The 17,696-nt window shown below is 32.9% G+C and overlaps 1 protein-coding gene across 1 annotated transcript in view; it reads left to right on the forward strand.

Annotated features, from left to right (window-relative positions):
* Positions 1-705: 705 nt before the first annotated feature.
* LOC149784846 (tetraspanin-7-like) overlaps positions 706-17,696 on the forward strand; it is a 45,393-nt gene continuing 28,402 nt past the window's right edge. Inside the window, exon 1 of the mRNA XM_089978412.1 lies at positions 706-884. Within this exon, the coding sequence (XP_089834538.1) occupies positions 819-884 (66 nt within the window). The 5' untranslated portion in view covers positions 706-818. The remainder of the gene's footprint in view (positions 885-17,696) is intronic.

Raw genomic sequence — 17,696 nt, forward strand, 5'->3', positions numbered from 1 at the left:
CGTGACGTATGGGTTTGCACCCCCGCGGACAAAATTAAAATTGCTAAACATGAATCGATTGCATGGCGTCAAACTATGTCATAGGGGTAGATGAAAGAACGGGTGTTAGTGGACCCAAAGGGTAACAAAAAGGCAAAATGGCAGTTTTATACTACTCTTGGAAATGGGCATGTGTTTGCACAGTGAATAACACATGTTGTCAAAGATGACCTTCTGACTTTTAAAAAAACATGCATATATAAATTTGGGGTTGGGTGCATAAACTTCTTTTGTTATAACTACCAGGTATGATATTCGTAGGCTTTGTTTTAATATTGCTATCCAAAAATGTGTACTTTTTGACCTCACTTGTGCATTTTTTTTTTGATGATTTTTTTAATTATATATTAGGCAGGTGGGTTCGGCATTAAATTTATGCAAAAACTGTCCCTCGCACCCGAAATGATGAATGTCTGCCTGTTGTCTATAACTTCCTTGTTTCCTTTAGTCGAAATCGTTGTCAGGATGTAATTTATATTCCGTTAACAAGGGCTCTGCAGAGTAGGCATTTGGGAGTTTAGTTTTCACAAATCCAAAGCTGGGTGAAATTAACAGTTATTTTACAACGCGCTTTTTAGCATTGGGGGCTGCACCAAAGCTACGACGTAAGTTGACTAACCAGAGTTTTAGCACGACCCGAGAAGCGCCACCTACTGGTCATGCACCGAGTCAAGCGGAAACAAATCCTATCCCAAACAAAAAAGATGACTTCAGTGTAACCTAGTTTACATTAAATCAATACACGAGCGATGTAGACGGAAATGTAGAAAAGAGAAAGGATGAATCATCAAAGCAAGATATTTTGTTTTAGGGTCATTGTGATCGTCGTGACTGCTTTATTATGGGTAAGTCCAACATTATTATCTTTTATTTCTTGGCATTAATCATGATTATTACAGTGCTGAGTGCAGACGGCAACGCTGTGAATGTAATAAAAACGGCCAGGCTCTGTCAGGTCACAAAACAAATTATGATAATGAAATGATCATACATAAATACGGAAATCAGTTGCATGTTTTGATTTTTACGTGTGCAGATTTTATGTTAGATTACAGGTGCCTCTCGGAGCTTGATGCAAAATTGCTCCACTGCATAATTACAATCTTGATGTGTGTTTTGAGGCAGTTTTATATAAATTTTCTTAATTCATTGATATTAAAACTCAGAATTGCGAGCTGTTGACATATACATGTAGGAAGATGCCTTGATATGATAATGACCATACCCAAAAACTCGACAGCATTGACTGATAGAAATCTTGGTAGTTTTGCCTTCAATCGTGTTCATTCGCCCCAAAAATCATAAAAGAAATTAACTTTCTTCTGTAAAATTTTGATTTCATGTTTCGTGTTGCATGGCTAATATTCACAGTAGCACCTGAGTCAAAAGTCATATGAGGTATTAAACATTTTGTAGATCTAACCTTTATTCTTCCAATCCCATGTCAGCTTCTTATTTATCCTATTTTATTTCAAAAATCATATTTTTTATTATTATTCAAGAACGTTCTTAAATATGCACAAAAATAGTCTGACTGGTTATAAACATAAAATTATCTTTATCAACAACAATAATATTGATCATTCCATTGATAGGCATAAAATGATTGTACTGAATATTGACGAGTTTTCTGTTGGGGAAAAAATCAGTTAATTCTCCTGATTTATGAATACATATTGAACTACTAAACCATGATAATATACTGTTTGGTTTGAAGGACATTTTTATTATCAGTCTACGAAACAAAACAAAAATTAGCTTTTCATGGACCACGTTTGTTGTTTGAGCAGAATAAACCTGACAAGTACTTTCCTTTGCTAATTAATCAAGTACAATTCTAACATTTTTCGTCTGTCCCTGAGGACAGAACAGCAGTGTTTGATTTTATGCATTTGCTTAACATTGGTGTGATCAAAAAGTAGTTGTATGAGAAATTAAAATAAAGGTACATTATATAAACAATGATTATTTAAATAGCTTTATCAAAATTGAAATTGGTCCTGTTAGGATATCTAGAGCACTGGGTTGCTATAGTACTCATATTGTTTAAAATACAGAATAAGTATGTGAAGTTGGAGACTTCATGGCATGTGATTGAATTCTCTATTTCATGAACTGCTGCTGATCAAATTTTTTAAAATGTTTGAGGCTAACATTGCATAAAACAGTTTGGACATAAGTATAATTTAATTCAATTTTGTTTTTTATAATATAATTTAATTTTGTTTTTTATTGTGTTTCTAAGTTGGTACTTTATAACATTTTATGTTAATAACACTCTGGTTTTATCTTGGTATATTTATCAGCATAAACAATGAGGGCATAACAGTATGTTGAGTGTTTTGTAATAACTTGAAAGTCTATCCCCAGAAGTGATGATCCAAAACCTATCCCCAGAAGTTGTGATCTCATTCTTCTCATATATAGGCAGGGAGAGATATGGATGCTAAAGCCTGAATAAGTATTGGGTTTAGCTGTCTGGCTGTAAGACCAAGTAAATTTATGGTATGACTTTGTGTCAGACATCCATCCAGTGTCTATCAGCAATTGTTATATGTTACTTCGTCTCAAAAACCTCCTGATCAATTTCAACCAGTCATGGTACATAGCATTATGGGGTAAAGTCCTCTTATGTTTGTATATATGCCATAAAATTTGGCTACACTTACTAACAATAAAAAATCCCTTAAATGTTTTATTTTCAAAAGCTTATGAACAGGAATCAAATGTACAGAGCTTTTTGCATGGAGATCTTTGAAATTTGCCATAAAAATGTCAATGTACTATCAAATATGGCTGCCATTGCTATAATTAGAATAAGATTCAACTGACTTCTACAAAATCACTCAATAGAATTTGAAAAAACTTGACAGAAAGCATCCTGGCATGAAGATTTTTCATGTTTATACAAATGTGGGCTGTGTTAAATCAAATTTAGTTTGGGTAAGCTCCAGTATCCAATGTCCTTACAAGTAACAGTTAGAGAGAATGGGAAGAAGAGTCATATTCATAACAGTCCTTGATGATCGTTTGTCATTTAGTTAGGCATCACACTGGAGGAATTGCATAATGTGATTAGGGTCTTATTACATACCATTTTTGGACATATGTGCATGTACTAGTACTAACTCGGGGCAGGTGATCAATCATTGCTTGAAAAGGTGTCAATGTGTGGACAACCTTTTATATCATATTTTTGTAAGGCACTCCAAAAGGAGACCTATCCAAATATGATGCATCCTGGGGACTCCACACGGTTGAAAAACACTTGCTTCAGGGACCTGTGCAGTTGGGTTAAAAGGAAATCCCTGTAGATGCTTAATAGAATCTTTACAAAAATTTCCTAGCTTGAATGCCTATCAGAAGCTGATGTATGAGAATTTTGAGGTACATGAAGCTGTATAAGTGAATGATTTGTATTGATGATATTGAAAATCATGAATGTGTTTCCTATCTTCCTATGTATAGTATCACTGCTTCAGGGATGCAGCTAAAATAAATAAATTCCTTTGTATGAGGGCCTCAGGGTAGATTAGTTCTTAGCTAATTGTGTTACCCTCTTTAAATAAGGTCATTATTAATATTATTATTATTATTATTGTTATCTTAAAAAGCCATTGGCAGTATTGGTATTGATTACAGATAGGAAAAAGCATATAATGTTCACCATGTAGTACATTAATTCATGTCAAATATAAAAAATGATATTGGCATATGTATTGAGATTACTGATAGCCTCACACTTTAGACAGGATAGAAAAATAATGAGTACATAAGAGAATAAGGAAAATGTCATTTCTAAAGGTGAAAAAATGATAAATATGACATAAACTTAGTGAATTAATTACCCTAACAACACTCATGAGTTAGTAAATTAAAATGCTCAACTCCTTTTTTTATGATGTTAAAAAGAGAAAGGAAAAGAAATACATTCATGTAGATTGTTACTGCTATTCTGATTTGTCACTTCATCATCAGTAAAATTAACTTTAGGAGAAGGAGCAAAGAAAATATGGTAAGCCATTCATTGAACTAACAACAGAAATTTATAATAAATTCAGCAAACCCTTATTTACACATTACTGTTTAAGTGGGCAAAACAACCTGGGCAGACATAACATGGGATGAGCCAATTTGTGGGCCAAATGACCTTTTTCCCCAGTGATACTATACATGCTTTCAACCACATGTGTTTAAGGAAATGAAAACTTTATGTAGCATATTGTTCCTTTTTAATAGATTGTGATACTGTATTTGAAATATATACATGTTGCTTGCTGTAGTTTCTACTGCAACAAACATACATGATGAATCATTAAGGGTATGGATGTCACATAAACGTAAGTACATGTAAAACTATATATGTACATAGTCTACATTCAAATAATTAGCCATTGGCAATCATTTGACTGGTGCACATTTCAATGACCACTGATACTATCAGTGACCTGTCATACTTGATTAAATGCATTACTTTTATTTGATATGAGGGATCAGTTGTTTCTGTTTCCTGTTATGAATAAGATGAAAGAATGAAAAATGCTAGAGATAAAAACTAACCATTATTTACTATTGAACTATCATAGATTAGGTCAGCATTGTTTGTTCTTCTCATAACAAAAAACAAAATTTCATTGATCCAGATCTGCTGGCACATTATGCAATGGCAGATCTGGGTCTGTAAGTTTGTTGTTGGATTTGACTTATAAGCAGGCATAAACAGTAAGCAGAAAAGGTACTATGAGTGTCAAAAATCACAAGATGTACAGTGTGTGAAATGATAAATATCTGCATCTACAGTATACATGTATATGTAAAGGGTTTAACAGCATGCAATGTATCAGTGTATATCTGCTAATATAGCACCAACAAAACAACTAGCTTGCAAAAATGGCACACTTTAAACACCTTGCTACATGTGAAAGACAAAACACCTCCAGCCTAAAATAGATGTCCACCATGGAACAAAAGATGTAAGATTAAAGATGTTGCAAAAATGTCCCCAAAAGAGATACAAACAAATATAAAGACAAAAGGGTGTAAAATACAAAGTCAGAATTGGTCATTATAAACCACGGATAGTCACAGGATGCATGCATCAGCAAATGAGTTTTTCACTTTTGTATGATATGCAGTTGAGCTTATTTTACAGACCCAAACCCCCCAGTGGGAATAATTGAGACGAAATGGACTTTACAAGGCACAAAGGACTTACAGAGGGTGAAAATATCAAATTGTTGTCAAGCTCACACTAATGAGAAGTGAGACACAACAGTTATTTTTCAGTCAGCAGTACAATCGTCTACTCATTGTTAAGGATTTGTTTTCTGGCAGGTTCTTCATTTCTCTATATTTACCATTGATAGATTCTTATCATACTTTGCAAGACTCATTATGAGGCTTACACAGCTCATTCTAGGACATACTTGTTTACCCTTTCACATTAGTATCAAGATCACAGTGATGAAAAATTTGCATTAAAATTTTGCTTTTATTTTCGTAAACATCTTTTTGAATTTTGTTCATACTTTAGATGACTTGTTCTCAAAATGAGATAATTTGCATTATGTGACGTATATTTACCCTCTTGACCTTGGGGTCAAGATCACAGAAAATTCGAATTAAGGTTTAAGTTAAAAATTATTTAATATGGTTTTATTTCTTAAACCTCTTGATTGGTTTTTCTTATTATACTTGGCATGAATCGTTGATTGATTTTTCTTATTATACTTGGCATGAATCATTATGAAGCTAAGACAATTAATTTTGCAATACTCTTGCTCCCGTCTTTGGCCTTCATGTCAGTATCATGGTCAAAGAAATGTGTAATAATGTTTTGACTAAAGTATTTCCTTTGCTTTCTTTCCAAAGCCCCTTGATGGATTTTATTTATACTTTGGATGGATAAATCTTTTTATGATGCTTACAAATTTATTTTATGTCATGCTACTGAACAATTTGACTTTAAGGTCAAGATTACATTGCACACTGGTATTTTGATAATGGTTTAGATGTGCCATACTTGAATTTCATCTTCATTTTATTTGACCACTCGTTTGCCTAGGGATAATGTCAGGATAATGTGACTGGGAGGACATGATGTTATATGTCTGTGACATGATTCCCCAGTGCTAGACATCACTATAAACTGCTGCAGTGCAGAAGTAATAGTGATATGACTGACAGATTGTTAAGGCTACGTTAAAAATCCAAATCACACACACTCTTCATTATTTAGCTCAGATAATTACTTAATGTTCTTAAGTAATGTCTGCATAAACAAAATCTTAATAATTCCGATGCATGTAACACCTCAGTTTCTTATCCATTTTTTATCAGTAAAAGATTGCTGTAGTGATGCACATTTACAGATAATTTAAAACCAACTTTTGATTCTGTCTTGAAGTAAACTTTTATTTTTTGGCAGTGTCTTTTAAATTTGTATACATATAGATAGCTAAGTAATTGTAAAATAACAGAAAAATATATTCAGTTTGAAGAAAGATTTTCTCATCAGTAATCCATATAACAAAAAAAATATAAAAACAACAAAATTGTAGAGGGACAAAGTTACATACAATGACAACCAAAGACTAGAAATTATTTTGTCTTTGGTCCTTCAGACCTGCTGTAGATTCTCTCCACAAAGATTTACCACCTATACATGTGACTGTACAAGCATAGTAATGCCTGTAGACAGTAATTCTTATTGAATCCAGAAACATTTATTTAAAACAAAACAAAAAAAACTCATATTTTCTCAGCCCTTTGTAGAAAAGTTAAATTTTATATCTGAGATATTGCATAATAAAAACAGTTAAGTGTTCATTGTTGGTGTGGTTAATGATATAATCAATAATTTTAGCCATTGGGTTTGTATGAACTCAAATGAAAAATGATAAAGAATTTTCAGTAGACTGATGAGGAAATTAGCGCCTTCTTTCTCCAAACAGAGTGAAAAGACTGACTTGCTGTCAGCACAAGTTATCTGCTGGCATATTAGGTCTGGCCATGTGTATTATACATGAGCTCAGAGCTTTCTTCAGATTCATTATTCAGTCTGGTTGTAGGTTTCTTTTCCTTAGCATAAGATTTTTTTGCTAAATGATGAATTGTTTCATGTTACAAGATTTCAGCAATGGATTGTATTCTTTGCTGAGCCATTTGTTCGGAGGATTAGTCTGAGATTTTAATTAGCCTAATACAGTTTTGCAAGGAAGCTGTAGCTGTTCTGGTGTAGTCCTGCTCGTGCTCATGTGGTGTATGCTGAAAGGGAAGAATCATTAAATAATTAATTTAACATGTCAAGATTTACATCTAAAGTGACTTTTATGTTGTGAGTCTTATGAAACATGTGCCTGAAAGTTCATCCAGCCATTTTCCGTTTACAGGGAATTGCACTTAGGCTGCTTTCTTAAATCTTTTATCTACAAACATGCTTACAATGTGTATATGGATGGATGCATCTCCATTGTGAATGCATGTAAGTGTACATGTATATGTATATTTGTATGTATGTAAAAATCATATTTGTCCAATGACAAGTCCATGCTTGATGATTCAGCCTATCCAAACTTTTATTAAGTTTTGTGAGAGATTTAGTACTGTGATATCTTTGATAATAAGCCAACTTTCTTCTATGTGACAAAGATATTAAGCTGGCCTCCAGGGCATATCAGAAATATGGTATGCATGCATGTACATGTATTTTTAGCTGCAAGTATGTCTGCACACTTACATACAACAGTATTTTCTCCAAGTAAAAAAGCATTGGGAAAAATTGCACTTATTTTTACACCTGTGTTTTACCAGTATTTTTAAGACTTTATTGGCTATACCATGCTGTGGAAATGGTAGCTAAGTGCATTTCTTAAGGACATGCGGAGGTAGCTGGCCTGGGTGGGTACATGTATCACATGAATGGAGGGGAGTGTTCCCTCCCCCCAAACTTTTTGTTCTAGAAAGAACCTCGTATGTATGTATGTATGTATGTATGTATGTAATATTCACCAAGGGACATCTACTTGATCCTGAAGAAAACGGTGCAAGTCTGATGTCCATTATGTTCATCGTAGCAGATAATTTAAAAATCTTATCACTGAAGAATATCGGAGATGGTTTCAGTACTCAGCAGTCAAAAGTAAGATGTCTATCTTGAATTCCTGGAAATTGTTTTCTCAGAGAGGAACATCAGTCCTTTCAAGGGACTCTATTATGGAGGCAGATTACTGCCATAATTATATGCTTGTATTTCCCATTCTTCCTTGATGCATTATTTTAAATGTCTGCTTGCAAGTGCTACTCTCATAATTCTATCAATGTATATTGTACTTTCACTGATGCAAATTGGACATGGCAGTTTGCAAGTGGACATGGCAGTTTGCAAGTGCTACTTTCCTTCTGCATTATTGTAAATGACTGCTTGCAAGTGCTACATTCATAATTCTAGTCATGAATTTTTTATTTTTCATTGATCCAAGCTGTAAAGGGTTGGTTGCAAGTTTTTCTATCTACTTTCCTTCTGCGTCATTGTATTTTGTGATTTGCCAACTACTGAATTGATTTTGTAGTTTGTCATTTGACAAACGCTATGTCAGTTATTACAAGTTTTGTATATTCTGTTTATAAACTTTACAATTACTTCATTCCAACTGTTGTTTTCATACAGATTTGGCCTTGCAACAATGTAAATACTGAGTTTTATCAGTATCGTCTTTGTTGTCCTACTTGTGTCGCCATCTGTTGTCATAATGGCATACTAGAGATTAGCTTTGCATTATGACAACAGACGGTGCTCTAAATTTTTAAAGGTTTTTCCTTTACCAGAAACAATGAATGCTCACCACGGGCTTTACAACATTCATTTTGTGTCGATAGCTCTTTCAGTCCCTTTTTAAGGTGTACGTTAGCAACATAGTTTTAATTGTTTCTAAAAACCATATGCTTTCTCGAAGGTCTAAGTGATTTATAGCACCTTAAGAAAACAAAAACGCATACAGTACAGCAGGGTGGTCCATCTTTTTCAACCCCAGTTTTGACGCACTTAGGTATTTACCTTCACTGTTTAAGAAATCTACTTCTTAGTGATATCTCTCATTACTTTGGAAACATTAGTTTTTTTAGTAAGGATCAGAAATGACAATAATATATTCCCTCATACTCTTCTTAATGAGCTTTCATCAGACGAACCCTGGTTGTAAGAATTGTATGTCACCCATTTTGATGCACCTCACAGATGTCTATCTTTTCCTTTTATGCTCTTGTACATAAGCTCTGCAAAAATAAAATATTTCCGAGTAACATCAATAGCACATAAAAAAAGTTTAAAGTTAAAATGACATTTAAAAAATTCAGCATTCCTTAAAGGTATTCTTATTCTTATCATGATCTTCATTTTGGAACAAATTTTGCCGCAAAAACAGAAATAATCAAACAGGAAAATCATGATCGTATTATGACAAAAATGTTTACTTGCGATTAGAAAGATTATATTTAGTGTACAATTGTTTTCCAATACTTAATTTGCATTGTTAATGTACAGAACCTCAACCTTTGAATGTATTTATAAAAAAAACAACCAAAAAACCAGCTTTAAAACTGGTTTGCCTCCTTTAAAACTTTTGTCTCTAAAAGTGGAAATAATCAGAGACAAAAGAATGTTACAGGAAATTTTACTTTTATCTATTGTAATCCTTACCATTATCAAACCAATTAAAATTAATAATTTGGTTCAAGAATTTTAAAAATATAAATATAGCACCCATGGGTTCTAATTATTCAGCTGCTCTTTGTCACATTACAGATTTTTAAAAATAGCTTATAAGAATTTTTGAAATATGAATGTAGTGATGCATGATTCTGATATGTTAATTGTGCAGCTCTTTGCAATATACAGTAGTTAGTGAACTATCTATGATCAAAGAAGTCATTGTAATTGTTTACATGTATCCTGGGTTGATGAGTGTGTTTTGGGACAGTCTAAAGCAAGTATCAACAAAAGAATAAACTCTACACTTCTTACTTGATAATTATATAGAGTAGAATTTTACAGATCACTGTCTTTTTATTTGGTTTTATTCTGTTTAATTGCCTACATGTATCCTGGGTAGTTGAAGGTGTTTTGTGACCGTCTTTTGTTGTTTTAGGGTAGTCATGGGGTCTTTCATGTGGTAATAAATACCAATATGGGGAAAAAATCTCTCCTGATCTTACTTGATAATTAAATGCAGGATTTGACTGATCACTGTCCTTTTTAAGGTTTGATTCAGTATAATGATATACATGTATCCTGCGTAGGTGAGAATGTTTTCAGACAGTCTTGAGCTAGCCCCATTACTTTCAGGGTGACGGATAGAAAAATTAAACTGTTGGATGTCTAATTCATGCATAAGTTGCTGGAAATAATCAAACATAAAATTTGCTAGACAGATTTGGGGTGGCAAACAAGTGTTAAAAACATTGCCTAAACTTTTAGAACAGTTTTTGCTTTAATATTCTTCAAAGGAACAGACTATGGAAATCTTGATGACGCACACATTATGGTCAACAAATATTGGCTGCTTGACTTTGTATTTGGTAAAGAACCGACAGTCTACCATTTTTCTGTTAAATGGCTTGTCAAATGGTCAAATGCAGGAATAGGCTGCAGATGTACCTTAGATATCTTCTGATTAGATTTCCTACCATTTGACAAGTGTGATAAGATCTATGGTAATTATAAACATCACTTTAAATTTTCAGAAAATAAAAATGATTCAGGATCTTGTGATAAGTCTTACTGACACCGAAATGACCAGCTTAAGGAGTTTTATGGGCTAGACTGCATTTCCTGTCAGTATGACTTAGGAACATCAATTTGATTGCTCACTGACCACTCATCACCAGCAGGTACATCGGGTGCCTCCATTTTCTCATAATGACCCCATTTTTCACAAAGTAACAAACTGGTACTTGTATGGCTTTAATTTCTAAAACCCAGTCTTGTGTCTTCTCTGAGGAATAGTACTTGGGGGCCTTTAACACATTAAAATGACTTGCATGCTTATAAAGTAGCTGTTACTTTCTGCTCAGATATCTTACAACTGCAGTTAGAAATTGGCTCGTAGTTTCTATTATTCTGTGAAGAAACTAACTTATGAATCTCTCTCTTCCTCTCTCTCACTCTGAGTGATTAAGACATTTAAATTATGGAATTTACCTTATACATTGTTCCAAGGCACATACATTAGGGATAAGGGGCCATATTTAGAATTTCATCTCAGGTTCATAAATATAATAGTTTTGTGAAGGTCAAAGTATCAGAAATAACAAATTAGCAAATAAAATATAATCCTTTTCATGGTTTTTTGCTCATAGCAAGTGCAAACAACTTGTTTTTATTGCCCACAAAATAAATTCATCAAAAAGTGAGCATTTTTGTACAGTATATATATTGAATACAGATCCAGTAATGGAATGTTTTTGGGGATTAATTCTTGAAACAGACACCAGGGAATATAACCTGACTGTTCTTGAGTCATAATTTACAAATGTATGTGGTATGCAAAATGTAATGTGTCTTGGCCAATCCAGAATTTACAGTTTTAATTCCTCAGAATTTGAAATGATGAGTACGTCCAATCCAAAAGCCAGATTGTGTGAAAAGCTTGTCTTCATTCATGTTTTATTCATGTGAAAGTGAAAAACAAAAGGGATTGGAAAATAAATCTATAAAACAATGTACAAGACAATCCAGGTATTTGATCCTTACAATTGCCTACCTATATGATAATTTTTGTTTCAGACTAATTCATCTAACAATATTGTTTGTATGAATGCCGGTTTAAATTAAACTTATTTTTTCTCTTATATTTCCTATGAAAAGTTAAACATAGGACTGTATATTGTTTTTATTTATTTATTTTACTTTATTGCATAGTTGTATTGTGTTGATATTTGTTGTGTCATGACACTATTAGCTTATATTTTAAACAGGATAAAATAATGATAAAATCATAGACAACTGAAGATGTTTATATGGGGGGATGGAGGTCATGGATGCTACAACACTTTACAAGATTTTTAGAAAATTATTTGGGGGTTCTTATTCTTTTAACAGAAAACAATCACATCTGTAGAAGATACATGTAAAAATTTGTATTCAGCTTTTTAATTACTAGATTAATTTCATATCCAGATGTATCAAGCACTTTTAGTACTGTACTGTAGCAGTAATAATACAAACAAATTGAGCTGGTTACTGGTAGCAGTAGCAATGTTGTTTATATTCAATATATTATATTTGTATAATTGCTACCAAATGAGTCTGATGTTTTATCAGTGAGGTACCATACAATCATTCATCTTATCTGTACTATAAATGTCACTTCATATATGGATGAATTACGGTTTTAAATAATAAAAAAATGTAGTTTCCAGTTTGATATCTGTCGAAATAAAGTATCTCATAATTGTATGGAAGTGTTCTTTATGTTTACATATAGAAAATATATTTCATACTCTTAGAATTTCTTTTCTTATATAATGAAATAAGTTCATATTTTTGTAGCATATATGCTTTGTATGTGATGTCCTTGTTTCAAGTCATTTGCCTCCTGCTGTTGTATTGGAATTGGAGATTTAAAATGATATGACATACTTGTCACAGACAACTAGTGACAATACTTGCTGGCTATTGCATAATAACCCATGCCATACATATATAAGAATTCTGTATAATTTGACTATTTACATTACTTCTTGTTTTATATATATATATATATATATATATATATATATATATATATATATATATATATATATATAATTAAACTGCCACTGTAAACTGCATATTAACAGTAAAATTTAATTACATATGGTTGAGAGAATAAACAGAATCCTCATCTCAGTAATGTACTCTCTCTCTCTCTCTCTCTCTCTCTCATGAATAAAGGAATGAAAGTATGGCCTCGAGGTGCAATTATCTGCACTTTGCTCAAACCTTATAAGGTCTTTACTGCTACAAAAAGCAGAATTTGCACTGCACTCTAAAATAATAAAATAAATATGCTCTAAACTGATTTTGAATGAGAATATATAAACAACTTGGGGCCTTAAATCCTGCTTGTAAGCGGCTATCCTATTCTGCCACCATGTGACAGTGGTAAATTAAACAGACAAAATGTTCAAATAAAATGGGGTGGGAAGGGTTAGTGGAAATATAACGTTGTGTAAATACATCTAATTGTATACAATTTGATACATTTAATTTATTTTGTGCTACTTGCATGCCACCTCTCTTCCAAATGTTAATACTCTGAGACATCAGCTGCTGTAATATAATTCGAATGATATTTTAAATAAGACACCCAAACATGCCGTAAAGTGGTATAACCTCTTGTTGCTAGGGTCAGGGGAATAGTCGTATTGTAAGAAATTGACATATCACAGCACCATCTGTTGTCATAATGAGGCATTATTTTATGCCAACTTCCTTGATTCGAAAATTTTAACGTGCTTGATGCTACATTATAGGCATGATATTGGAAGGTGCAGTTTGTGAAACTTGTGATATAGCAAATTTATAAACGGAATGTTAAAACTTGTAATAACTGACATAGCATTTGCCATATGACAAACTACAGAATCAATTCAGTAGTTGGCAAATTGCAAGATACAAGGATGCAGAAGGAAAGTAGATCTAGGCACTTTCAAGCAGCCATTTACAGCTTGCATCAATGAAGAATAGAAAATTCATGACTAAAATTATGAATGTAGCACATGCAAGCAGCCATTGACAATAATGCAGAAGAAAAGTAGCACTTGAAAACTACCACGTACAATCTGCATCAGTGAAGAATACAATATACATTGATAGAATTATGAAAGTAGCACTTGCAAGCAGCTATTTACAATGGATCATCAAGGAAGATTAGAAAATATATGCATAGAACTATGGCAGTAATCCCCCTCCATACTCTATAGTGTTAATACACATTCCCGATTGTATCTCCTACTGATTTTAGAAACAAAAAACATCAAGGATATAACATACACACAAAATTCAGTCATTCATCGATTTTTAAATTTTTAATCTGATTGGTGCCAAAGGGTCCCTAACTTTGTCAAATTATTGGCATTTCAATGCAAAACTCCCAATGTAAACAAGCAAACAGACTGCTCGCTGTCCATTTCTGATATTTAGAATAGTCTATTTCAGTAAAAACTCTGTCATTTGCATCCAATGTTTGCAGTGTCTAGTTTTAATTTTTCAAAAACAAATTGAACGAAGAAATTGGAGGAACTTGTGTATATAATAATAATAATGAGGACTTTGTATAGCGCCTAATCTTTAGAAGCTCTAAGTGCTTTACAACATTAGATAACACCTATAAGATAAAAAACATATAATGATATGATTACAAAAACAAACACCATGAAATTAGAAAACATAAAAAACATGCAGAGAATATCTAAGGTAGGAAACATTATTAGGTCTTTAAGTTTATTCTTGCAGTCGAAATAAGTGAGTTTTGAGAGCACTCTTGAATGGTATCACCGGTCTTTGTGTCTAAGTTTAGTGGGCAATTCATTCCACGTTGCTGGGCCCTGTTATGCAAAAGATCGCTGTCCATATAACTTTGTTTTCATAGTGGGAATAATGAGTATACGATTGTCAGAAGAAGAGCGTAAGTATCTTGCTGGTGTGTACACATGGGTGAGGTCGGATATGTATGTTGGACTAGAGTCCGTCAATGAAACATAGCACAGAGAACAAATCTTGTATTTGATTCTGGATCGAATGGATAGCCAGTGTAGGGTACAGAGCAGCGGGGAGGTGTGCTCTGATCGTGGTACTCTAAGTATGATCCGAGCAGCTGTGTTTTGAACTTTTTGAAGTTTCTGGAGTAGATATTGAGATGAACCAGACAGAACTGAGTTACAATAGTCCAGTCTTGAAAGTACTAATGAACACACAAGTGTTTTAGTGGCATCAGCTGAAAGATATTTGTGAATATAGCTGATGCGTCTCAGCTCAAGATATGCAGCCTTGCATATGTTCATGACATGTTGGTGCAATGTGAGAGTACTGTCCAGAGTAACACCTTGGTTTCGTACTGATTGTGTGAGTTTAATGTTGTTGTTGCTGATATTTATTGTTTGAGGTAAAGGATGTGAATGAGAAAATCCTCAAAGGGATGTCAATTCAAAATTTACAGAATTGTTGAGATTTTCAATGACAGTGGACTACATCACATCTGTTGCTTAAAAACAGACAGGCCCAAGGAAATATAGCAACTGTGTTGCTAAGGAAATTTGATTCAAAACGCCAACAAGTTGACAGTATTTGGGACATCAAGGTGACAGTCAGGGTAGAACTTATAAATTAGTGACTGAAATGATGAAGTTTTGCATATTTTTTAATATATATCTGATGCCCTGTTTTTAAAATCGGTAGTGGAGTACAAACAAATGGGATGGTGTAAGAATACAATAGTTATAAGAGTTTACAGGATGCACAGGATATTGGGGATAGTGGAAGCAGCTTCCTTGTGCTGTCTTTTACTCTAATGGTACAGCTGTATCTGCAAAACAATTACTCCATGACCTTGTTTCTGTGTAGAGCCCTTTGTTAAAAGCTTTGCATACTAGATAAGGCCTCAATTACATAAATGGTACATCTTAATATAGGTTTCATTGTGTGTTTTTTCTTTTAATTCATTATGTTACATGTATTTTTACAAATCTGTCAACCATAAAAAACTATTTAACAGTCAGAAAGGTTATGATAGGGTGAATGGATGCTGGAAATTAGATTGATTGTCATAACCACATGTACACATAACTGATAAACAGGAACAGTATAAGCTCAATGTACTTGCACAAGTTGCAGCTTGAAAATTTAATGTCTGGTTCAGCTCTCTCTGGCATATTTTGCAGATTGTTGAATGAATCAGCAGTACCGCTATATTTCAGTGTACATGTATGTATTATGTGTACAGCATGTATGCAAACAACTGTTGAGACATGTATAGTTAAGTTGGACAATCAATATCAGCATAAACATACATGTCAAATTAAAGATCAAACTAGTTCATGGGGTGGGGTGTGTGTTTTTATTTTGAGTGACAATTTTTGTATTTTCCTCAAGATGATTTTTTTTTCTTTAACAACAATAAAAGGTTATTTTGGTTCAAAACCAAAGCATGAACAAGCTACATGTATTTGAGAGCTAGAATGTGGTGGTTTTTTTTCTTCTAAAAAATCATAAGGCAACAGCCCCACTTTTAAAATTGAATATTCAGGCCCTTATAACATCATTTTTTGGTTCCTTATTATGCCTCTTATGACATGGTATGGAAATGGACCCGATTAAATTGTTTGAATTTTGTTTTATTACTGGCTGTAAAAGTATTTCTCTTAATTTTTGTTCTTGATAATTAAAACCAATGATAACACATTGGTTTGTGTTATTATGACATGTCATTGTTGGAGCATCCCTTCCCTTACTGTATGGTTCCCTCATTTATATAATTGGTCACCTTTCAGCATTATAAAGAGCTCATTTACAAATCAATTTGCGGACTCCTGGGACAAGCTCAAATTCTACTCAGGTTAGCTCAAATTCTTACATACATGAAAGTTAACAAAATTAAGAAAGAGGGATCATGTTTCATTGGAATGCTTTATGTTCTGCAAGTTTTATACCCTGTGATCTTGCCACAGTACATTATATGTACCACATTCTTTTATTACGTAACTGGCAACAGTTTCTTTCGTTTATTGTGTGTCATTTCATGCTTGTAGTCAGTGTCATTGTCTCTCATTTTATTGGTAGATGTGATAATGTGAATATTTATGATAAAAGCAAATTAACATATAAGGAATAAATATTTATATTTAACTTACTGGTTTCAGTTTAATCATAATATCTGTACCTATCCAGGATTCGCTATCTTTTATGTACTAATATAGTCACTGATAGTTGTGGGCTTGCTGATTCTAAACAATCGCCATGTCAGAGACTTTTTTTAATTGATGTCACAGATCTTAAAGTGAGTGGGCATTAATTGGTAATAATATAACTTGTGATATTTCTTGGACAGGTGTGTTTGGAAATAAAAGACAATCATTTCTAAATGATTATCCACATGGAGGATTTTGTTTAAAGCATGATCAATGTACCTAAAAGTAGCAGCCACAAGTGATGTTTGTAATCTGTTGTTTTGTTGAGGGGTTACATGTAATTATAGGAGACCAATACATACTTACTGCTAAGCAAACAATTAAATAGATAAAAATAAGTATTTTCAATCTCATAAATTGGCTTGTCAAATATCTTGATGCATATTGCTAATTTCAAGGTGACGAGATGATAATTGTTTAAGTAATGGATAAAATAAGTGTTCGCAAATCCTTATTTGTGAATATAAATAAATCATCACAAACAACCTAGACTGCATTATTGTTGATGTAGTTGATGATAAGATTGCATTATTGTTGATGTAATTAATGATAAGATTGTATTATTATTGATGTAGTTGATGATAAGATTGCATTATTGTTGATGTAGTTGATGATAAGATTGCATTATTGTTGATGTAGTTAATGATAAGATTGCATTATTGTTGATGTAGTTAATGATTGCATTATTGTTGATGTAGTTGATGATAAGATTG

This window comes from Sinohyriopsis cumingii, chromosome 13 (genome assembly GCF_028554795.1).
Source record: "Sinohyriopsis cumingii isolate HCF-2022 chromosome 13, ASM2855479v2, whole genome shotgun sequence".
Taxonomy (NCBI): domain Eukaryota; kingdom Metazoa; phylum Mollusca; class Bivalvia; order Unionida; family Unionidae; genus Sinohyriopsis; species Sinohyriopsis cumingii.